General features: G+C 43.9%; 2 protein-coding genes across 2 annotated transcripts in view; both read left to right on the forward strand.

Moving 5' to 3' along the window:
• Window positions 1–4,519: 4,519 nt before the first annotated feature.
• LOC311104031 (importin subunit alpha-1-like) lies at window positions 4,520–7,681 on the forward strand. The gene is made up of 11 exons (XM_084145682.1): window positions 4,520–4,555; window positions 4,772–4,895; window positions 5,009–5,149; window positions 5,260–5,348; window positions 5,460–5,725; window positions 5,826–5,920; window positions 6,126–6,389; window positions 6,538–6,771; window positions 6,894–7,076; window positions 7,217–7,366; window positions 7,471–7,681. The coding sequence occupies exons 2-11, from the start codon at window positions 4,830–4,832 to the stop codon at window positions 7,558–7,560; spliced, it is 1,578 nt and encodes a 525-aa protein (XP_084001808.1). The 5' UTR covers window positions 4,520–4,555; window positions 4,772–4,829; the 3' UTR covers window positions 7,561–7,681.
• A 3,515-nt stretch (window positions 7,682–11,196) lies between these two features.
• The window catches only part of LOC311104039 (E3 ubiquitin-protein ligase SMURF2), a 76,709-nt gene continuing 63,815 nt past the window's right edge, over window positions 11,197–24,090 (forward strand). The window contains exon 1 of the mRNA XM_084145692.1: window positions 11,197–11,623. Within this exon, the coding sequence (XP_084001818.1) occupies window positions 11,572–11,623 (52 nt within the window). The 5' untranslated portion in view covers window positions 11,197–11,571. The remainder of the gene's footprint in view (window positions 11,624–24,090) is intronic.

Raw genomic sequence — 24,090 nt, forward strand, 5'->3', positions numbered from 1 at the left:
AGGCAGGAGAGGGGAACCAACAGAAGCAGGTCTTGAGACATGAGTTTGCCCCTTTTTGAAAACCTCTTGAGAGAGGATTGGTGGGATATATATACATACATACAAACATACATACACTCTAGTAGTGTGTGGAACTACTGGTACTGTGAGGAAAAAAAGATAGATGATGTAAAATGAAAAATAAAACAAGCTTCAGCTTCTTAAGACACGGTGGGTTCATCTAAGTAGACACATGTAACTTCATGTGGACACCAGACTGTCTTTGTCTACACATCTAACTTCATATGGACCCCAGACCGTCTCTGTTTACACATGTAACTTCATATGGACACCAGACTCTTTGTCTACACATGTAACTTCATATGGGCACCAGACTGTCTCTGTCTACACATGTAACTTCATATGGGCACCAGACTGTCTCTGTCTACACATGTAACTTCATATGGACACCAGACTGTCTTTGTTTACACATTTAACTTCATATGGGCACCAGACTGTCTCTGTCTACACATGTAACTTCATATGGACACCAGACTGTCTTTGTTTACACATTTAACTTCATATGGGCACCAGACTGTCTCTGTCTACACACGTAACTTCATGTGGACACCAGACTAACTCCATTCATTTTACCGGTGGTATTGAGAACAGATAAACCCACCGTGTCTTAAGAAGCTCAAGCTTGTTGTTTTATTGTTCATTATATCTATTTTTCCTCACAGCGGCACTCATACGCTACTAGCGTATATATCATATAGATACACTACAGCAACAGGATACGGCGGTTGTGCTGTCTGGCAAAACGGTCCACAAATACATCAAGATCCAGAGCCTTGGCCCTTCTGGACTCTATGCTCAGGACACCAAGATCACTGAGTCTCTCATCACTAGTGGTGGACCGCAGGAAGGTTTTTATCAGTTTCAGTGTGGAGAAACTGCGTTCGCAAGAGGCTGAGCTTACAGGAAGGGTTACAGCAATCTTGCACAGTCTAAAGAGCTCAAAGAAAACTTCCCTGTATGGCTCAATAAAACAAACCAGCTCAACTGTACTGCATGGCTTTTTGACTTCACCACTCTGTATTTTTCTGTCCAAAACTCTCTTAAATTGATGGAGCTCATGCCCTAAATCATCAATGTCTGCATTATACAAACGGCCAAATGAAAAAACATTGCTCTCCTTTAAAAAGGTATCACTCTGGGGACTGAGAGACTGTATGCTTCTCATGAGCTCACAGTTTGTATTGGAGAAACGTCTGTTCAACTCATTGAGCATGCTGTCAATTACAGGATAGAAAAATGATGTGAGAAACATATCTTTGTCACGTTCTACCTCCCTCTGACCAACAGTGCTTAGCGTGCAGTAGCCACTGAGTCTAGAGCTCAGCATTTTCTGACGTTTCGCCACTGACCTTGTTGCAGAATCACACTGCTCACAAATATTCAATGCTTCATCCCACAACTCATCAAAGAAAGACTCCTGCCTGTGGTCTTTCAATGTCAGGACTAAAGCATTTACTAAGTCAACAGCACTTGACAGATCAACAGTTTGTGACTGTAACATGTCAGACAATAGCTTTGTCTCCCCAAACAACTTACGCAGAGTAACAAGATGCACAACAAATTCTAGGTCAATTTGAGCAAGAAGACCTCGGGCCTCAACAGTTCTTTCATCATGACGTTCTTGAGCAATCTCTTGCAGTAGTCGTTTAAGGGCAGGTAGAGTGTCCATGATATTACGTAGGGCTAGAAATCGGCATGACCAACGTGTGTCGCTTAAACGTTGCAGCTCTCTGGTTCTGCCATACATTTCTCTTTGGAGAGACAGCCATTTTGGGTGCACATATGAGGAAGAAGTAAACATATAAAGACTCTGTAACAAAGAAAAAAACTCCTCCGTTTCTGGGACACTTTTGACTACATCAACTAACACTAAATTCAGACAATGAGCACTACAATGGACGTAGAAGGCAAATTTAGCCTGTTCTTTGATCCTTGCCTGAACCCCTGAATGCTTACCGCTCATAACGGCAGCGCCATCGTACGCTTGGCCTACGAGGTTATTTTTGTAGTCCAGGCCATAACGTTCCAGTAAGTGTACTATTTTTCCAGTAAGCCCTGCTGCATCTAACCTCTCTGCAGATTCAAAATGGAGAAAACTCTCCTTAATGGCCCCATTGTAATAGTACCTGAGTGTGAAGGACATCTGTTCTTTTTTTGAAATATCCTTTGTTTCATCTGCCATGACGCTAAAAACCTCACTTTTCTTCACTTCTTCTATGATTTCAGACCGAACCATTTCTGCCAAACAACCCAAAACCTCATTCTGGATGATCTTGCTTGTGTACTTTGCATTGTGAATGGAAGTTAATCTTCTCTTAACAAGTTGGTCGTGGTTAGCAACTGTGTTAAGAATTTCCCTAAAGTTTCCTTTGTTAGTGGACCCTTCAGATTCATCATGTCCTCTTTGTGCTATGTTTTGTGTAGCTGTAAGCAACAGCACTTCCCCAACTGTTTTAATGTATGCCTGATTTTCTTGTACTTGTTTAGTGTGTTCTTTGTCAAGGAGATCTGTTAGTGTTGCGTCAGTTCTAACAGCTCTTTGATAATCCCTCCATGCGATCATTGCACACTTGTGTCGTTCAGACTTTGCATGTAGTGAAAACCCTGCCTTTTTCCAGTTTGTAAAACCAGGTGTTGAAACAAAAACGGTGTCTGGGGCATTTGGTGTGCTAAAATGTCTACATGCATAGCAACATGTAGAGTCCGTCATTACAGAATACTCAAGCCATGGATGAGTAGTGTACCAGTTTGGTCTGAAGCTTCGTCTTCTGTCCCCCATCAGTGTGGTTGGGAATATCTTCAAGTTCGGCTGTACTGGTACGTCATACTTAGACTTGCTGATATCTGAAGAAGATGGACAGTAAACATAGGGCACAACTACAACATTTATTTACTGTATATCTGCATGTATTTCAAAATGTAGGCAAAGTATTTACTTTTAAAAAAAAACAGAGCCATATTGACACAAAAAAGAATTAACAGCAGAAAGCAGCATTTTAAGGACACCCAGCAGGCCTACCATTACATTGTAATTGCATTGCTTTGCAAATAGTAAGAACCTTCCTCATCACAAACCTGATGGTGCAGTACTTGATCCACATGGATCCACTTGCTGTCCCTCTGGCTGTTCATCTCTCTGTCCCTGTATGCTTTCTTCTTCATGCTTCTCACCCTCTTCTTCATTCTCCTCGCCCTCTTCTTCATTCTCCTCACCCTCTTCTTCATCCTCCTCACCCTCTGGAATTTCCCTCTCTTTGTCAGACCCCTCACTTTCATCACATGCTGGCTCTCCCTCTTCCTCAACTTTCTCAAAACCTCGATTTGTTTCTCTCACTTTTTTGTTTGCTGGGGCAAAAAATGACTTTATGTCCCTTCCTCGTTTCATGATAACTATTAGAAGAAGAAAAACCGTAGGGCATGCATTACATTTTGTTACCTAACCATCCCTCCCTACTTAACACTGGCAGATAACCTGTTGATTACTTTACTAAAAATGTATTTGTTATCGCGATGCAACAGCCAAGACGGATGAAGTTACGTGGTTAACATCACAACATTGTGTAGACCTAGCAAGGATAGCCTACTAACATTTGGATATTTGCTTCTGCTTCGATGAGTTTGCTTAGATATGATTACATTTCTAAACAAATCGAGACCAGACATTTAAAAACTTGATTTGATTTATGTGTGAGGAACAAAAGGAACATGTAGGCTATGTGCAAGAACAACAAGTCACTTATGATATTAAATCTTTTCTCTTACCTTCGACTCCTGCAAATCGTAGCTCCTCTCGCAAATAGTAGTTGCTGAGCTCTCATTCACCGAAGCAGCACCACACGTGGCAGGCAGGCAGATGGCAGGATACAGTTTTTGGGTGCGCCACTCTAATTTACCCGTGTAGAACGTTGCCGTGTAGAGCGTTGCATTAGTTCCGCTTTTGGCGCTCGCGTGTAAAATAGTTATAAATTCATAATTTTTTATTTGGTCAGCACGGGGGGGGGCCCACAGGGGTGGCCAGGGACATTTCCAGGGAGGCACGGGCCTCCCCCGGCCTCCGTGTAAAACCGACGGTGTAATGTTTGTCCAGATATTTCAACAGATTTTAGGCTTATCTTCTGGGCGTTTTGAAGCCACTCCTTGAATTGCATCAGATTTAGATATTGTTTTCCACACACAGACCTACGCAGAAAACACATTTTGAACGGTTGTATTTAATAACACAAAAGCAACTGTTCCAACATGAACTTGGTTGGAGAAAATACATTCTAATATGATACTGATATGATACAAATTGTATTACGAGGCCATGCTAGTCCTGAAATCTCGCGATAGGTCTCTTCTGACAACACTTCCTGAGCGCCCTGTGATTTTTCAAAACAGTCCAATAGGGTGATGCTTTTAATCGAACTGACCAATCAGGGAGCTTTGTGACCGGAATTTAAAGGTCTGTTCAAAATGTCTATGCGTTAGCTAGAATTTTTTGAAGAAGGTCCCGGTAAGTGCTTGTTAACTGTTCATATTTTGTAATGGTTGGCTAATATTCGATGTACTTCTACATATTACTGCTTTACTTTTTTATTGACTTTGTTGATGTGATTTGCTAGCTATTCTTACTGGTCACTTGTGACCGACATTACTTTCTAGAAAAGTCGAAAACGTGTACCTGGATTCTAGCTATCTTTTATGAAGCTAATTTTTGCATTTCGTTTAGGTGCTCAAAAAATCTTTCTTTATCAAACTACCTCGAAAATTTATAAATTTGCCCAAAAATGTCTGCTGGCAACGAGAACGGTGTCCGTCTGGACAAGTTCAAGAATAAGGGAAAAGATGCAAATGTAAGTGACATGTATGGCAGTATCAATGTTTCATTTCAAATATTTGGTAATGGCTTGTTAGCTAAATGAATCTGGCTAGGCACAATCAATGATGGTTGTTGATCACTTTGCAGGAGCTTAGACGCAGGAGGGTTGAAGTGAACGTCGAACTTCGCAAGGCAAAGAAAGACGATCAGATCTTCAAACGAAGAAATGTCAGCACTTTGGCCGACGAGGCAACTTCCCCACTTCAAGAGAAAAGCCAAAACTGTCAGGTGAGTTTGTTTATACAATGCACAATAAATACAATGGCTACAACCTGTATGTTTAAAACTTTCAGTTTTACAATCCCTGGCTTATGATCATGTGTTGTATTAATTTACAGGCCACTAGACAGTGGTCCGTGGAGGAGATTCTCACTGGTGTGAACAGTAACAACCTTGATGCTCAGCTCAACGCCACACAAGCTGCTAGGTAAAGTGATCTTTGTAAAACTGTCTGGGAAATACTGTATTTATTGTGGTGCTTTTTTGGGGGGGCTACCATGGTCATGACTTGTTACTTTTTCAATTGTTCTCATTACAGGAAGCTGCTATCCCGTGAGAGACATCCTCCCATTGACCACATCATCAGTGCTGGGCTAATTCCTAAGTTGGTTGCATTCTTGGGTTTGGAGTCACCCCCTATCCAGTTTGAGGCTGCCTGGGCTCTAACAAACATTGCATCTGGAACATCTGACCAGACCAGTGCTGTTGTGGAGGGTGGAGCCATTCCAGCCTTCATCAGCCTTGTCATATCTCCCCACCCCCACATCAGCGAGCAGGCTGTCTGGGCTTTGGGAAACATTGCGGGTAAGGCATTCCTCTTTTGTTACCGCATCTCTTCAGTGTATAGAGCTTAACAACAAAATCTCCCACCCCCTAACCTTGCATCCTTGATTTCTTCTGTTAGGTGATGGGTCGGTCTACAGAGATCAGGTCATCAAGCATGGAGCTGTGGCCCCCCTGCTCAGTCTGCTCGCTGTCCCTGAGCTCTCTTTGTTCTCTGTAAGTATTCTTAATGCAGTGACCCTTGGCAACCATTCATAAGCAATGGACAATCACTTGACTTTCATGTCATAAAGCTACAAAACAAAGTATTTGTCTTGTTTTTTTGTAACTCCTTGCCCCCATGTTACTTGCCTCACTGGCCACTAGGAGGGGCTCTAACTCAATGAATGAACACCTAAGTAAAACGTATTTTTTGCTGCAGTCTGGCTACCTGAGGAACATCACCTGGACGTTGTCAAACCTGTGCCGCAACAAGAACCCGTCTCCCCCTCTGGTAGCCGTGCAGCAGATCCTGCCCACTCTGGGGCGTCTGCTGCACCATGACGATAAGGAGGTGCTGGCAGACACCTGCTGGGCATTGTCCTATCTGACCGACGGGCCCAACGATCGCATTGAGGTCGTGGTGCAGACTGGCCTGATCTCCCGCCTGGTGCAGCTGCTTGGCTCTGGGGAGCTCTCTGTTGTGGTATGAACACTGTCTATTTATCCTGCAGGGGTGGTGGGCTGTCATGTACAATGATGTAGTCACCCATATATTTATGAATCTCAACATCTTTATGGTACTATGCCTTTTTTCACCCAAGTGACCACTGTCTTTGACCTGTCCCCTTCAGACTCCTTCTCTGCGTGCCATTGGCAACATGGTGACTGGCACGGATGAGCAGACTCAGGCTGTGCTGAATGCTGGGGCCCTCTCCATGTTCCCTGGCCTGCTGCGCCATCACAAGAGTAACATCCAGAAGGAAGCCTCCTGGACCCTGTCCAATATCACTGCAGGGAGAGACTCTCAGATCCAGGATGTCATCAACGCTGGCCTGGTCCCTCTCATGGTAGACGTCCTACGCAAGGTATGTAGGTTTGTTATCCATAGTAATATCTTATGATAGGATTTGTATTAATTAATTTTTCATAATTAGGAATGATGGGATGTTTTCTTCAATTTAGTCCTCTCATCTGCTTTTCCATACAGGGTGACTACAAGACTCAGAAAGAGGCAGTTTGGGCCATAACCAATTTTACCAGCGGGGGCACAGTTGAACAGGTTGTGTACCTTGTTCAAGCCAATGTGCTGGAGCCTCTGTTGAATCTGCTCTCAACAAAGGACAGCAAAACCATCCTTGTCATCTTGGATGCCATCACCAACATTTTCCTGGTAAGGGGACCTTCTCACCAATAATTAGTTAATCTTATTACTGGTATGGGCATTTGTACACTACAACTGCAAGATTCGGGTGATTAAAAAAAATATATATATATATATAATTCTTACTTGAATATTTTTGTGTCCATCAGGCTGGAGATAAGATTGGTGAAGCAGACAAGCTGTGCATGATGATCGAGGAATGCGGTGGACTAGACAAGATTGAAGCTCTGCAGTCCCATGAGAATGAGCTGGTCTACAAGGCCTCCCTCAACCTGATTGAGAAATATTTCTCTGGCGAGGTGAGCATCATTGTGCAATGTTGACGAAGTAGACATCTGTCATCCTATTATAGACTGTTTTTGTTTCTTTTGCCTCAATTTTTCTGACGTGTTCTGTTTTGTAGGAAGAGGAAGACCAATGTGTTGCTCCGGAATCGACAACCGATGGCTATGCATTCCAGATCAGTGAAAACCAAAGCACTTTCAACTTCTAAATACCACTTCTCCTTTCATCTCTACTGTATACTGCCACTGTTTGTTCTCAGTTTGTGTAATGGACCTCTATTCTCTCTGAACTGTACATACGTTGATAAATGTCTGTAAATAAAAATCTTAAAATAAGTTCCAACTGCTGTGATTTCTTGTGGGGTTTGGGTGGAATGGCAAATGTAATATTAATCTTAATAGCTTCCATCCTCTTGTTTCTCAAACAGAACTGTATGTAAAGATATACACATTTAGTTTTTGCCAGTATATGGACTGTCAGAGCCAAATTTCACATTAATATTTTTAGCATTACACTGACCCTAGCAATCTGAAATTTCACTTTTGTCTGAATAAAATCTCTAGCTTGGAAAGACAGTACCGTGCAGTACCGAAGAGCCCTCACTGCTGCTCGATCATCCTACTTTTCCAACTTAATCGAGGAAAATAAGAACAATCCAAAATTTCTTTTTGATACTGTTGCAAAGCTAACTAAAAAGCAGCATTCCCCAAGAGAGGATGGCTTTCACTTCAGCAGTGATAAATTCATGAACTTCTTTGAGGAAAAGATCATGACCATTAGAAAGCAAATTACGGACTCCTCTTTGAATCTGCGTATTCCTCCAGGGCTTAGCTGTCCTGGATCTGCACAGCTCTGCGAGGGCCTGGGATCGGGAGAGACACTTAAGTGTTTTAGTACTATATCTCTTGACACAATGATGAAAATAATCATGGCCTCTAAACCTTCAAGCTGCATACTGGATCCTATTCCTACTAAACTGCTGAAGGAGCTGCTTCCTGTGCTTGGCCCTCCTATGTTGAACATAATAAACAGCTCTCTATCCACCGGATGTGTACCAAACTCACTAAAAGTGGCAGTGATAAAGCCTCTCTTGAAAAAGCCAAACCTTGACCCGGAAAATATAAAAAACTATCGGCCTATATCGAATCTTCCATTCCTCTCAAAAATTTTAGAAAAAGCTGTTGCGCAGCAACTCACTGCCTTTCTGAAGACAAACAATGTATACGAAATGCTTCAGTCTGGTTTTAGACCCCATCATAGCACTGAGACTGCACTTGTGAAGGTGGTAAATGACCTTTTAATGGCATCAGACCGAGGCTCTGCATCTGTCCTCGTGCTACTAGACCTTAGTGCTGCCTTTGACACCATCGATCACCACATTCTTTTGGAGAGACTGGAAACCCAAATTGGTCTACACGGACAAGTTCTGGCCTGGTTTAGATCCTACCTGTCGGAAAGATATCAGTTTGTCTCTGTGAATGGTCTGTCCTCCGACAAATCAACTGTACATTTCGGTGTTCCTCAAGGTTCCGTTTTAGGACCACTATTGTTTTCACTATATATTTTACCTCTTGGGGATGTTATTCGAAAACATAATGTTAACTTTCACTGCTATGCGGATGACACACAGCTGTACATTTCAATGAAGCATGGTGAAGCCCCAAAATTGCCCTCGCTAGAAGCCTGTGTTTCAGACATAAGAAAGTGGATGGCAAAAAACTTTTTACTTTTAAACTCGGACAAAACAGAGATGCTTGTTCTAGGTCCCAAGAAACAAAGAGATCTTCTGTTAAATCTGACAATTCATCTTGATGGTTGTAAAGTCGTCTCAAATAAAACTGTGAAGGACCTAGGCGTTACTCTTGACCCTGATCTCTCTTTTGACGAACATATCAAGACTGTTTCAAGGACAGCTTTTTTCCATCTACGTAACATTGCAAAAATCAGAAATTTTCTGTCCAAAAATGATGCAGAAAAATTAATCCATGCATTTGTTACTTCTAGGTTAGACTACTGCAATGCTCTATTTTCCGGCTACCCGGATAAAGCACTAAATAAACTTCAGTTAGTGCTAAATACGGCTGCTAGAATCCTGACTAGAACCAAGAAATTTGATCATATTACTCCAGTGCTAGCTTCCCTACACTGGCTTCCTGTTAAGGCAAGGGCTGATTTCAAGGTTTTACTGTTAACCTATAAAGCGTTACATGGGCTTGCTCCTACCTATCTTTCCGAGTTGGTCCTGCCGTACATACCAATACGTACGCTACGGTCACAAGACGCAGGCCTCCTAATTGTCCCTAGAATTTCTAAGCAAACAGCGGGAGGCAGGGCTTTCTCCTATAGATCTCCATTTTTATGGAACAGTCTGCCTACCCATGTGAGAGACGCAGACTCAGTCTCAACCTTTGTCTTTACTGAAGACTTATCTCTTCAGTAGGTCATATGATTGAGTGTAGTCTGGCCCAGGAGTGTGAAGGTGAACGGAAAGGCTGGAGCAACGAACAGCCCTTGCTGTCTCTGCCAGGCCGGTTCCCCTCTCCACTGGGGTTCTCTGCCTCTAACCCTGTTGCAGGGGCTGAGTCACTGGCTTGCTGGTGCTCTTTCATGCCGTCCCTGGGAGGGGTGCGTCACTTGAGTGGGTTGAGTTACTGACGTGATCTTCCTGTCTGGGTTGGCGCCCCCCCCCCTTGGTTTGTGCTGTGGTGGAGACCTCTGTGGGCTATACTCGGCCTTGTCTCAGGATTGTAAGTTGGTGGTTGGGGATATCCCTCTAGTGGTGCGGGGGCTGTGCTTTGGCGGAGTGGGTGGGGTTATATCCTTCCTGTTTGGCCCTGTCCGGGGGTTTCTTCGGATGGGGCCACAGTGTCTCCGGACCGCTCCTGTCTCAGCCTCCAGTATTTATGCTGCAGTAGTTTATGTGTCGGGGGGCTGGGGTTAGTTGGTTATACCTGGAGTACTTCTCCTGTCTTATCCAGTGTCCTGTGTGAATTTAAGTATGCTCTCTCTAATTCTCTCGTTCTCTCTTTCTCTCTGAGAACCTGAGCCCTAGGACCATACGTCAGGACTACCGGGCATGATGACACCTTGCTGTCCCCAGTCCGCCTGGCCTTGCTGCTATTCCAGTTTCAACTGTTCTGCCTGCGGCTACGAAACCCCTACCTGTCCCAGACCTGCTGTTTTCAACTCTTAATGATCGGCTATGAAAAGCCAACTGAGAGACCTGAGCCCTAGGACCATACGTCGGGACTACCGGCCGTGGTGACTCCTTGCTGTCCCCAGTCCGCCTGGCCTTGCTGCTATTCCAGTTTAAACTGTTCTGCCTGCGGTTATGGAACCCCTACCTGTCCCAGACCTGCTGTTTTCAAACTCTTAATGATCGGCTATGAAAAGCCAACTGAGATTTATTCCTGATTATTATTTGACCATGCTTGTCACTTATGAACATTTTTGAACATCTTGGCATGGTTCTGTTATAATCTCCACCCGGCACAGCCAGAAGAGGACTGGCCACCCCTCATAGCCTGGTTCCTCTCTAGGTTTCTTCCTAGGTTTTCGCCTTTCTAGGGAGTTTTTCCTAGCCACCGTGCTTCTACACCTGCATTACTAGCTGTTTGGGGTTTTAGGCTGGGTTTCTGTACAGCACTTCGAGATATTAGCTGATGTAAGAAGGGCTATATAAAATAAAATTGATTGATTGATTGATAGTAAAAAAGAAATCTGACTTTTCGCCATCATTAGCATTTTGTCATTTCAGTTTTTAGGCAAGCGGTGCAGGCAGATGTTTCCATCCCTATGTCGTCATTGGTCAGCTACTTACTAGCCTCCCTAAAGTGGGATCTCTGCACTGAAGGGCGCCCGAGCTCAACAGTTCAACTCGTCTGGCTGAGAGGAGGACTGATTTCCAAGCGGTCCGAAGCTGAAGCTTTCTGAAGATGTGAAGTATGAACTCGGGTCGCTTGCTTCCTTTATAAAATAAATAGTCTGACACAACCCCGATTTGACAGTATTTGGTCAATCAAGTGCACTCGGCGGCATCCTAGCTAGTAATTATTGTTTTTGTAGGTGTGCGGGACAGTGATTGTGTGATCATAATGGCAGCAGTGCTGTCCACATCCGGGCAACAATGCCTTGACTCCATTATTGTTAATTCGGTCTGAAACTGGTTGATAAATCTTTATTATATAAAATATTTTTGTTAAACTGGGAGTAAAAGGAGATGTCTAACCAAGGAGTTCGGCGAAATGGTCCGGTTAAGCTGCGTTTAACAGGTAAGAGACCCAAAATATTGTTCCTCCACAAATGTGGCTACTAGCGCGACATAGCTAGTTATGTTTATTGTGTGTTGCTAGCCCAGCTAACGTTAGTTTGTAGGACAAAAGTGTGTGTTCGAAATGGTGCTTGCTGTGGTGTTTAAAAGTTTGGGCGCAGTTTAATGTTTTGAGTAGGGCACGTTATATAACTGGCAAATTATACTAAAAAGAAGCAAAGAAACTACACAGTAGCTAACTAGATAACTTGGTAACGTTTCAGAAATGTGATTTGTAACGCGTGCTAAACTAGACAGTTAGCTAGCTGGTTAGCTAACATTAGATAACATGACCCATCTAACGACGCTAGCACAGGCAAAAGCATTCAGCCTGGGATTACTGTTAGTAGGTAGTTGGCTGGCTAACTAAATAGTAACGTTACTAGTTAGCTTAAGATAGTTCTTAAGAAATATTTGGGGTGGCGTTTGTGTGCGCGCAAAATACTACCAAGAGATTCAAAATTACATCCACAATTTTTGTGTATAAGAATACTGAATGTGGGATTGGATAGATTTTCCGGTTTCATTTTTAAACTATGTATATAATGTTAATGTGGGTAACTAACGTTCTCATTAATTGCCGTAAATTTGTTATTCTGTCCCACATACATTACTGTATTCCTTGTGTTGTGATATTAATCTAGCTAATTAAACAATGCCATCGTGGACACATAGGTACTACACAATCTGTAAAATTGAAGGATTAGATGGCGGCTAGATTGAGAGACGATGGCTGCGTTTACACAAACAGCCCAATTCTGATCTTTTGCACAATTATTGATGGAGGAAAAATGTGTGGAAAAATATGAGAATTGGGTTGTCAATGTAAACGCAGCATATGTCCCAGACAGTTCACATACTGCAAAGTGTGAATCAATTCCCCCCGGAATACTGTGGCTGTGACGCAAACATAGGGCCTCAACGCTCTCTCTCTGGGTCGCTCTTCTTTGGTTTGTACCATTTCAACACAAACAGTAAAACGTTTACATGAGAGGACATTGTTTTGACTGGGAGAGGGGAATGACAGCAGCTGTGTTTGATGTACCTCTAGGATCAGGGCCGAGGCAAATTCCAAGCCTTTCCATTCACCAGGAAGAGCCATGTTAAATATTTAAGCTACTGCTGTTTCTGATAGAAATTAGTGGAGAGAAGGGGAGCAGGGGTCTCTGGACTGAAGTGAGAGATCTGCCTGATGTTGAAAAGAGATTACAGTTGCTTTAAATCACCTGTGCTACAGAGGCTGCGTTTACACAGGAAGCCCAATTCTGATATTTTGCCCAATTATTGGCAACAGATCTGATTTCTCAAAAGACCAATTAGTGGAAAAGATCAGAGCTGGGCTGTTTTGTAAATGCAGCTTTAAGCATTGAAAGTAAAGCACATTGAGAGTTCTGACAACCTGTGAATCTGTCCAAATGTGAGGTAACTTTTCTGCAAAAATTCTACTGGTGTGGTAACCAGGTTCGAACTAGATAGCCCCATTGAAATGTTACCAACATAATATCTTGAACTTAGGACAGATTTTGGTGTCTGTTTTGTTTGTCCGAACTACATGGTGGTCAAGTGCAACACCGTTTTCTGTCACATTTTTTCTTTTTACTTGAGCTTTATGTTGTAAATTGCCCCCTGTGAATTAGTCTGTCATTCCACTTCGAGATTGACTGCAGTGGTGTCTTGGAGAAATAGTAAGAATGTGAATTCACTGTGAAAAAGGAGGAGAGTACGATCACATGGACCTCTTTTCCTGGTTCAGGGAGAATTACACAGTACAGGGCTCCAGATCAAGAAGTTAGATATCAGGATTTTATTTTTGTGCTAGTTGGCTGTACCAAAGCCAATTTGTTTTCGGCACTTTTAATTCCATGACTGATCAAAACTTGTTTCCTCATGACTCCCTCTTGTCCCTCCGCAGCAGACATATGGTGAGAAATAAGTTTGGAACATCGAATGGCAATAATCACAGTATCGAATTGCAATACATAGAGAGTCGTGAGAATCGCAATACGTATCGTATCGGCACCAAAGTATCGTAAGTTCCCTGGCGATTCCCAGTCCTACTACCCATCCACATCGCTCCAGCCAACTGACTTTTCTTCTCCGCGATGTGTCTGGATTTGTCTCCCTCCCTGACGATTTCTAGAATGCGAACACATTTTCACCGTTCTGATTGGTCCCAGAAACCGATGGATTGACGTTATCAACTTTGGTACTCTGATTGGTAAGATTTGTTAGACTATCCAATCGCTGATTAATTTGTTTTGTACAACACCTCTCTTTTTGAAGTCTCACAAACAACTTCTAGGATTGCAGTTTCAGACTGAATGTATGTAGCGATCGATAGAGCAGCGGAATTAAATTCAGGGTGAGTCGGCAGGTAAATGCCCTCTCTCCTCTAGTCGATTTTCACCGACTCTCTCTTACTTGTTCTGCATCCAGACAAGCTCTGTGCTTAATGCAGTGAAGGTAGTGACCAACCACCCAATTGGGGCGGCTATTGAGAGAGAGAAAATATTGTATAAATTAAATCATCATTACTACACTGCTCAAAAAAATAAAGGGAACACTTAAACAACACAATGTAACTCCAAGTCAATCACACTTCTGTGAAATCAAACTGTCCACTTAGGAAGCAACACTGATTGACAATACATTTCACATGCTGTTGTGCAAATGGAATAGACAACAGGTGGAAATTATAGGCAATTAGCAAGACAACCCCAATAAAGAAGTGGTTCTGCAGGTGGTGACCACAGACCACTTCTCAGTTCCTATGCTTCCTGGCTGATGTTTTGGTCACTTTTGAATGCTGGCGGTGCTTTCACTCTAGTGGTAGTCTACAACCCACACAAGTGGCTCAGGTAGTGCAGCTCATCCAGGATGGCACATCAATGCGAGCTGTGGCAAGAAGGTTTGCTGTGTCTGTCAGCGTAGTGTCCAGAGCATGGAGGCGCTACCAGGAGACAGGCCAGTACATCAGGAGACGTGGAGGAGGCCGTAGGAGGGAAACAACCCAGCAGCAGGACCGCTACCTCCGCCTTTGTGCAAGGAGGAGCAGGAGGAGCACTGCCAGAGCCCTGCAAAATTACCTCCAGCAGGCCACAAATGTGCATGTGTCTGCTCAAACAGTCAGAAACAGACTCCATAAGCACAACACCGTGCAGGACGTTTGGCATTTGCCAGAGAACACCAAGATTGGCAAATTCGCCACTGGCACCCTGTGCTCTTCACAGATGAAAGCAGGTTCACACTGAGCACATGTGACAGACGTGACAGAGTCTGGAGACGCCGTGGAGAACGTTCTGCTGCCTGCAACATCCTCCAGCATGACCGGTTTGGCGGTGGGTCAGTCATGGTGTGGGGTGGCATTTCTTTGGGGGGCCGCACAGCCCTCCATGTGCTCGCCAGAGGTAGCCTGACTGCCATTAGGTACCGAGATGAGATCCTCAGACCCCTTGTGAGACCATATGCTGGTGCGGTTGGCCCTGGGTTCCTCCTAATGCAAGACAATGCTAGACCTCATGTGGCTGGAGTGTGTCAGCAGTTCCTGCAAGAGGAAGGCATTGATGCTATGGACCGCCCGTTCCCCAGACCTGAATCCAATTGAGCACATCTGGGACATCATGTCTCGCTCCATCCACCAACGCCACGTTGCACCACAGACTGTCCAGGAGTTGGCGGATGCTTTAGTCCAGGTCTGGGAGGAGATCCCTCAGGAGACCATCCGCCACCTCATCAGGAGCATGCCCAGGCGTTGTAGGGAGGTCATACAGGCACGTGGAGGCCACACACACTACTGAGCCTCATTTTGACTTGTTTTAAGGACATTACATCAAAGTTGGATCAGCCTGTAGTGTGGTTTTCCACTTTAATTTTGAGGGTGACTCCAAATCCAGACCTCCATGGGTTGATAAATTTGATTTCCATTGATAATTTTTGTGTGATTTTGTTGTCAGCACATTCAACTATGTAAAGAAAAAAGAATTTAATAAGATTATTTCATTCATTCAGATCTAGGATGTGTTGATTAAGTGTTCCCTTTATTTTTTTGAGCAGTGTATATTTGGGCATGATAAGATGCCATGATTTGTGAAAAGCTAATGTGTTTACTTATACAAACTCACCTATCAGTAAGTAATAAAGGTCTGAGCATGTGTCGTGAATTGATAATAGCAGCTTGTTGTTAGATGTAGTTGACTTTGACACATTGCTGTTGATGAGTTTGTTATTGGGTAAGCCCTGAATGATGACTTGTTACATGCGAGCAGTCTTGTTGCTGTTTGCGTTCCTCTGAGCTTCTCCTTGCTGACATACCCCCAACCATTTGAACCAGATGTTGCAGACGGTTGCCAGCTTTTAAACTGGAAAAATATGGCAAGCCAGCCGCTAAAACTAACACTTGGGGTGAGAATTGCCCCTTGAATACACAGGACAGGTTTCCATTATGCTCTACAGCTGATCACTCTTAAATTATATCACACAAACATGGTTAATGGCACAATACATGATCCGGTAAGTAATAAATTACAGCGTTAAAATATGGCTCATTGCAGAGCACATGATCTGATCTGCCCTAAATACTCAAACATGGTTCATGACCAAATCGTATCTATTCCAAACAGCTATACATTTGTCAGTACACAGCACATGCTAACTTATGTGTCTCCCATAAAGTAATTTGAACAAAGAAGCTGTGGAAGGGAGAAGTGATCCCTCCATTTTAACACTGAGGCCTCTGATCCCCAGCTGTTTGTAGCTGAGAGCTGAATCCACCTCACCCACCAACAGATTTGGACAGCACAGTCATTGATTAAGAGATCTCCATAGCATCCGTAAAATGAAACGCCTTTCATAACAATAGTTACTTTTTTTTCAGGGCCATCTGTTCTTAGTGTTATTGGCTGACCCGTTGTTAGTTGATTGAACTCTATTTGCTAATGTTTCATTTAGATTTGTTTAGCATGCATATTACTCTTTTGGGTTTTGCCCTGTACAGAGAAGTGGGAAGAAATAACTGTGGGATTATCTAGCATTCTCCACAAAAGCATCCCCCCTCTTCCTTTCTTTTTGTGAGTCACTCAGTCCTGTTCTTTCTGACTGTAAACTGCTCCCCTCCCAGTCCTAAGCACGTTGCACCCCCACCCTCAGCTAGAGAGAAAGCTGTCGTGTGGTGCTGGGTTTCTCTCTGACTCAGTCAGTGGTTTTGGATCTTTCTTTTAATGGGGACAGCATTGAACAAAGCTGCAGCTTTGTCAGGTTTACCTATTGAAATGTCTACATTACTTTTTTAGTCGATTATTGTAAATATTGTTGCTAGCTACCTCTCTGGGATCTTGTAAAATGGACTGTTGAATGGATGCACTTGTCACAGATGCACTAGTCTCATTTAAATCAAAACAGCCTCATTTTTCCCCTTGTGACAATAGGTTACTAAACATTATTATTATTGAAGGATCCATTCTCTGTAGTCCTTAGTCTACCGATTGGGTTAACATGTTAGGTAGTGGGGGGAAACTTGCAACTGGGCACAGATGGTGCTACAGAGGCACGGGACTTAATGATCAAGAGAGTTCTTAATGTGTGCAGAGTCTGCCTGGTGCGTTCATGTGGCTCAGGCCATTTTACAGAGTGCCTGTATGGAAGTGATTTTGGTCATCTGGGTGTTCAGAAAGGATACCTCGTAAATACACAATGATTAGGTACATGTGGGGAACTGTTGACTTTGCTACTCCATTACAGAACTGCATTTGAGCAAACAGTTCCACATTTTGCTTAAAGAGAAGGAAAACAAAACAATAGCAATTATTGCACGTCATTTGTAAATGTTTTCCTTCCCCCGCTGAGGGCCCTCCAATAATTGAAAATGTTCCATAACTTAATTGACTGGGGTTGGCTTTCCTGTTGGTTCAGCTGCTCTTCAAGGAGGACAAAGGCTTCTGCGGTCACACTCCCAAACCGCCGCCAGCAACGGAGCCGAGGCCAGATGTAGAGGGGGAGTGGGCAGCATCGTAGAGGAAGCTCTTTACAGACAAACACTTGTCCAAATGTCACCCCTGACAGGTGGGGAGCAGACAAGATAAACTCCCTTTGAGGTTCATAGTAATAATAAAGTGAAGAATTGCAGTCATATTACTCAGCAGGACTGTCGGTTGGTCCTCATGTTTTGCTCAGATTGCTGGGTGGATTATGAGGCCTGTCCGCGCTACAGTGCAATGTGTTTGAGCAATCAGTCGGTGGTGTGACCTGAGGAGAGTGGTGCTCCCAGCTAGGCTGAGGATGGCCATCAGACAGAGCTTTATTATCAAATTCAGAGTTCTTTATTGAGCTTAATGCTAGCTTAGGTTGGTGTGTGTGTGTGTGTGTTTGTGCGCTTATCTCACTGACTCAATACATTCCGATCAAGTCGGGTTAATGGATTATAGTTTCCTTGTCTCATTTAGAAACTAAAAGCACAGACCACCTCACATTCCCCTTTCTATAGACAGGTGGGTTGTTTACCAACAAAATCGATGCCAGCACAACTTTGGGGCAGCACAGATGGGGTTCGCTTACAATGAAAGGATTATTGACAACATGTAAACCATATTTCGTGTCAATGTTTATTGAAAACATAAATACATTTGCCCAATAAGCACTGGTGTCTCTCAAATGCATCGTTGCAGTTGTTGATTAGCTAGCTAACGAATTGTAGCCATATTAGCATGGGTGTGACATAAGTCAAAACAAGTCATGGAATCAAGAATACAACTAGCTGAAACAGCCACATGATTCTCCACATAGCTACAGCAATGACAAGAAGCTGCCATCTGACTGTTCAGAATCATAACACACAGCCTTTTGCCTCTTAGATGTGAGTGCATCATTGTGACGTTGTCAACCAACCCGTCTGTCTATACTTCGCTCTGTCTTGCCTCTGTAGCCTATGTTCTTTGTGAACCCAGAGGGCATCCAATGATAAGCAGATGCTGAGCGTGAGTATCAGTTGACAGAACATCTGCAGGCAGCCCCTCTGATGATTAGTGCTCTCCAGGCAGCAGCTGCCATTATTTACAAGCTCCCCTCCACCTTACTGTCTGCATGTCTGACAGAGGAAACACTCCCCGCACCTGCTCTGCCTCAGGGTTGTCCATTTTCATCATTCTCCACTCCAGTTTCCTATTTACACACTGACATATCTGCATTTCACACCGCCGCTCCGATGAAGCCTCTCTGTCAGCTTCCCAAGGAAGACGCTGTTTGCGTGCCGTGCAGACAGTGGAAGTCTTCTCCGACTTGAAGGGTAATCCTCCTGGGTGGTTGAAAGGGCGCCTTCAAAGGCCTGATGTGTTAACCTGGCAGAGCCGGTTAATGGGTCAGAATTGGATTAGCGGTGAGGGGAAGCTCTAGTGAGAATTAATCTGATGCTTGTCTGCAGGCTCCTCTCATATCACTTCTGCCTGAACTCCATTATTTTCCTCCCTCTGCTCACTCGCACTCATTTCCATAACGCTGCCTTTGAAGTGAGAAATGTCACTTTGGGGTATTTCTTTCACTATGATTCACTTTAGATGCCCTTGTTAGTATTGGGTACTTAGAAATGGGTTGTGTTCGGTCTCACTCCCTTGACAAATGTAGGCTAGTCCTAATATCTATTGTCTTAAAGGGATGATTCGAGATTCTGGAAATTAATACATTTTCTATGTCTGCATGCAATATGAAGGAAGTTCGAGGTAGTTTAGCGAGCTGATGTGAACTAGCGTTAGTGCAATGACTTGAAGTCTACAAAAAATAAATGTTGTATTGTCACACACTGGATAGGTTCAGTGAAATGTGTTGTTTTACAGGGTCATCCATAGTTATCAGTCTATTGGCGCCGGAGGGGATGGACTCTTAACCAACCGTGCTATTTTGTTTGTTTTTCGCATTGTTTGTAACTTGTTTTGCACATAATGTTGCTGCTACCGTCTCTTATGACCGAAAAGAGTTTCTGTATATCAGAACAGCGATTACTCACCTTGAACTGGACAAATAATTTTTATTTCATGAGTCGGATGAGAGGGATTTGCTCCAGACACCCGACAGGGCCCTCATTCCCGTCATTCGCAGCGAAAGAGACGGAGATATCACGGAAGGAGATCGGGGTGCCTGATAAGGAGCCGGCGACGAGTGGCTAATCTGCCTTTGCCATCGGTACTATTGGCCAACGTACAATCGCTAGATAATAAAGTGGAAATACTAAAAGCACTTATATCCTACCAATGGGACATTAAAAACTGTAATATCTTATGTTTCACCGAGTCGTGGCTGAACGACAACATGAATAACATACAGCTGGCGGGTTATACACTGTATTTGCAGGATAGAACAGCAGCCTCTGGTAAGACAAGGGGTGGCGGTCTATGTATATTTGTAAACAAAAGCTGGTGCACAATATCTAAGGAAGTCTCAAGGTTTTGCTCGCCCGAGGTAGAGTATCTCATGATAAGCTGTAGACCACACTATTTACCAAGATAGTTTTCATCTATATTCTTTGTAGCTGTCTATTTACCACCACAAACCGATGCTGGCACTAAGACCGCACTCAATGAGCTGTATTCGGCCATAAGCAAACAGGAAAACGCTCATCCAGAGGCGGCGCACCTAGTGGCCGGGGACTTTAATGCAGGGAAACTTAAATCTGTTTTACCTAATTTCTACCATCATTTCTACCATCATAATAATGGCGCCGGAGAAGATGGCTGCCGTTTTACAGCCCTCTAACCAATTGTACTATTATGTGTGTTTTTCCGCGTTATTTGTAATTAATTTTGTACATAATGTTTCTGCCATTGTCTCTTATAACCAAAAAGAGCTTCTGGATATCAGGACAGCGATTACTCACCTCGTATTGGATGAAGATTTTTTCTTCAACGAGGTGGCCGCGAAGGATATCCTACAGACACCCGACAAGGCCCAAATCCCCGTCATTCGCATGAGGAAGAGATGGAGATATCGTGGACGTAGGTCGGGGTGCCTTGTAAGGATCCGACTGCGAGCGAGTAAACTGCCACTCCCATCAATCCTATTAGCCAATCTTCAATCATTTGAGAATAAATTGGATGACCTAAGATTACGGTTATCCTACCAACGGGACATTAAAAACTGTAATATCTTATGTTTCACCGAGTCGTGGCTGAACGACGACATGGACAACATACAGCTAGCGGCCTATACGCTACATCGGCAGGATAAAACGGCTGACTCCGTTAAGACAAGGGGTGGTGGTCTGTGTATATTTGTAAACAACAGCTGGTGCACAAAATCAAACACTAAGGAAGTCTCGAGGTTTTGCTCGCCTGAGGTAGAGTATCTTATGATAAGCTGTAGACCACACTATTTACCAAGAGAGTTTTCATCTATATTTTTCAGAGCTGTCTATTTACCACTACAAACCAATGCTGGCATTAAGATTGCACTGAATGAGCTGTATAAGGCCATAAGTCAACAGGAAAACGCTCATCCAGAGGCAGCGCTCCTAGTGGCCGGGGACTTTAATGCAGGGAAACTTAAATCCGTTCTACCTAATTTCTACCAGCATGTTAAATGTGCAACCAGAGGAAAAAAAACTATAGATCACCTTTACTCCACACACAGAGACGCATACAAAGCTCTCCCTCGCCCTCCATTTGGCAAATCTGACCATAACTCTATCCTCCTGATTCCTGCTTATAAGCAAAAACTAAAGCAGGAAGCACCAGTGACTCGGTTAATAAAAAAGTGGTCAGATGACGCAGATGCTAAGCTACAGGACTGTTTTGCTAGCACAGACTGGAATATGTTCCGGGATTGAGGAGTACACCACATCAGTCACTGGCTTCATCAATAAGTGCATCGATGATGTCGTCCCCACATTGACCGTACGTACATACCCCAACCAGAAGCCATGGATTACAGGAAACATCCACACTGAGCTAAAGGGTAGAGGAGCGGGACTCTAACCCGGACACTTATAAGAAATCCCGCCATGCCCCCCGACGAACCATCAAACAGGCAAAGAGTCAATACAGGACTAAGATTGAATCGTACTACACCGGCTCTGACGCTCGTCGGATGTGGCAGGGCTTGAAAACTATTACAGACTACAAATGGAAGCACAGCCGCGAGCTGCCCAGTGACACAAGACTTCCAGACGAGCTAAACCACTTCTATGCTCACTTCGAGGCAAGCAACACTGAAGCATGCATGAGAGCACCAGCTGTTCCGGATGACTATGTGATCACGCTCTCCGTAGCCGATGTGAGTAAGACTTTTAAACAGGTCAACATTCACAAGGCCGCAGGGCCAGACGGATTACCAGGACGTGTACTCCGAGCATGTGCTGACCAACTGGCAAGTGTCTTCACTGACATTTTCAACATGTCCCTGACTGAGTCTGTAATACCAACATGTTTCAAGCAGACCACCATAGTCACCGTGCCCAAGGACTCTAAGATAACCTGCCGACCCGTAGCACTGATGTCTGTAGCCATGAAGTGCTTTGAAAGGCTGGTCATGGCTCACATCAACACCATTATCCCAGAAACCCTAGACCCACTCCAATTTGAATACCGCCCCAACAGATCCACAGATGATGCAATCTCTATTGCACTACACACTGCCCTTTCCCACCTGGACAAGAGGAACACCTACGTGAGAATGCTATTCATTGACTACAGCTCAGCATTCAACACCATATTGCCCTCAAAGCTCATCACTAAGCTAAGGATCCTGGGACTAAACACCTCCATCTGCAACTGGATCCTGGACTTCCTGACGGGCCGCCCCCAGGTGGTAAGGGTAGGTAACAACACATCTGCCACACTGATCCTCAACACAGGGGCCCCTCAGGGGTGCGTGCTCAGTCCCCTCCTGTACTCACTGTTCACCCATGACTGCATGGCCGTGCACGACTCCAACACCATCATTAAGTTTGCCGACGACACAACAGTGGTAGGCCTGATCACCGACAACGATGAGACAGCCTATAGGGAGGAGGTCAGAAACCTGGCCGTGTGGTGCCAGGATAACAACCTCTCCCTTAACGTGACCAAGACAAAGGAGATGATTGTGGACTACAGGGAAAAAAAGAGGACTGAGCACGCCCCCATTCTCATCGACGGGGCTGTAGTGGAACAGGTTGAGAGCTTCAAGTTCCTTGGTGTCCACATCACCAACGAACTATCATGGTCCAAACACACCAAGACAGTCATGAAGAGGGCACGACAAAGCCTATTCCCCCTCAGGAGACTGTAAAGATTTGGCATGTGTCCTCAGATCCTCAAAAGGTTCTGCAGCTGCACCATCGAGAGCATCCTGACTGGTTGCATCACTGCCTGGTATGGCAACTGCTCAGCCTCTGACCGCAAGGCACTACAGAGGGTAGTGCGTACGGCCCAGTACATCACTGGGGCCAGGCTTCCTGCCATCCAGGACCTCTATACCAGGCGGTGTCAGAGGAAGGCCCTCAAAATTGTCAAAGACTCCAGCCACCCTAGTCATAGACTGTTCTCTCTGCTACCGCACGGCAAGCAGTACCGGAGTGCCAAGTCTAGGTCCAAAAGACTTCTCAACAGCTTCTACCCCCAAGCCATAAGACTCCTGAACAGCTAATCATGGCTACCCAGACTATTTGCACTGCCCCCCCACCCCATCTTTTTACGCTGCTGCTACTCTGTTAATTATTTATGCATAGTCACTTTAACTATACCCACATGTACATATTACTTCAACTACCTCAACTAGCCGGTGCCCCACGGCAAGCAGTACCGGAGTGCCAAGTCTAGGTCCAAAAGACTTCTCAACAGCTTCTACCCCCAAGCCATAAGACTCCTGAACAGCTAATCATGGCTACCCAGACTATTTGCACTGCCCCCCCACCCCATCTTTTTACGCTGCTGCTACTCTGTTAATTATTTATGCATAGTCACTTTAACTATACCCACATGTAGGGGTGGGCGATATGAGCTAAAATTCATATCACGATATTTTCCACTGTCCAGACGATATCGATATGATATCACGATATATGACGTAAAAAAATATGAATCACATTTTAATATCCCTTCTTGGTTAAATTATATTAGTTAAGGAAAAATATGTATTTGAACCTTATATAACCAGAAAGAGTGAGGCATTGGACCGTATGGACCTGAAAAGTTTTTATTTGTATTGTGCAAACATGCATTCCGTAAACATGAGGTAGGTAGGCCTATATATATATATATATATATATATATATATATATATATATATATATATATATATATATATATATATATATATATATATATAAATTAGATATTAAGTAAAATTAAATAAAAAATAACAGGAGATAAAGAAAGAAGGTAATTACAAATTCAAATATGTGTGTTTGTTTTGGCTACGGTCCGTAGATATGTAAAAAACTAACCGTTTGAAACTAAACCTTTCAAGCCT

The sequence above is a fragment of the Coregonus lavaretus genome (assembly GCF_964263955.1).
Source record: "Coregonus lavaretus genome assembly, chromosome: 28".
Taxonomy (NCBI): domain Eukaryota; kingdom Metazoa; phylum Chordata; class Actinopteri; order Salmoniformes; family Salmonidae; genus Coregonus; species Coregonus lavaretus.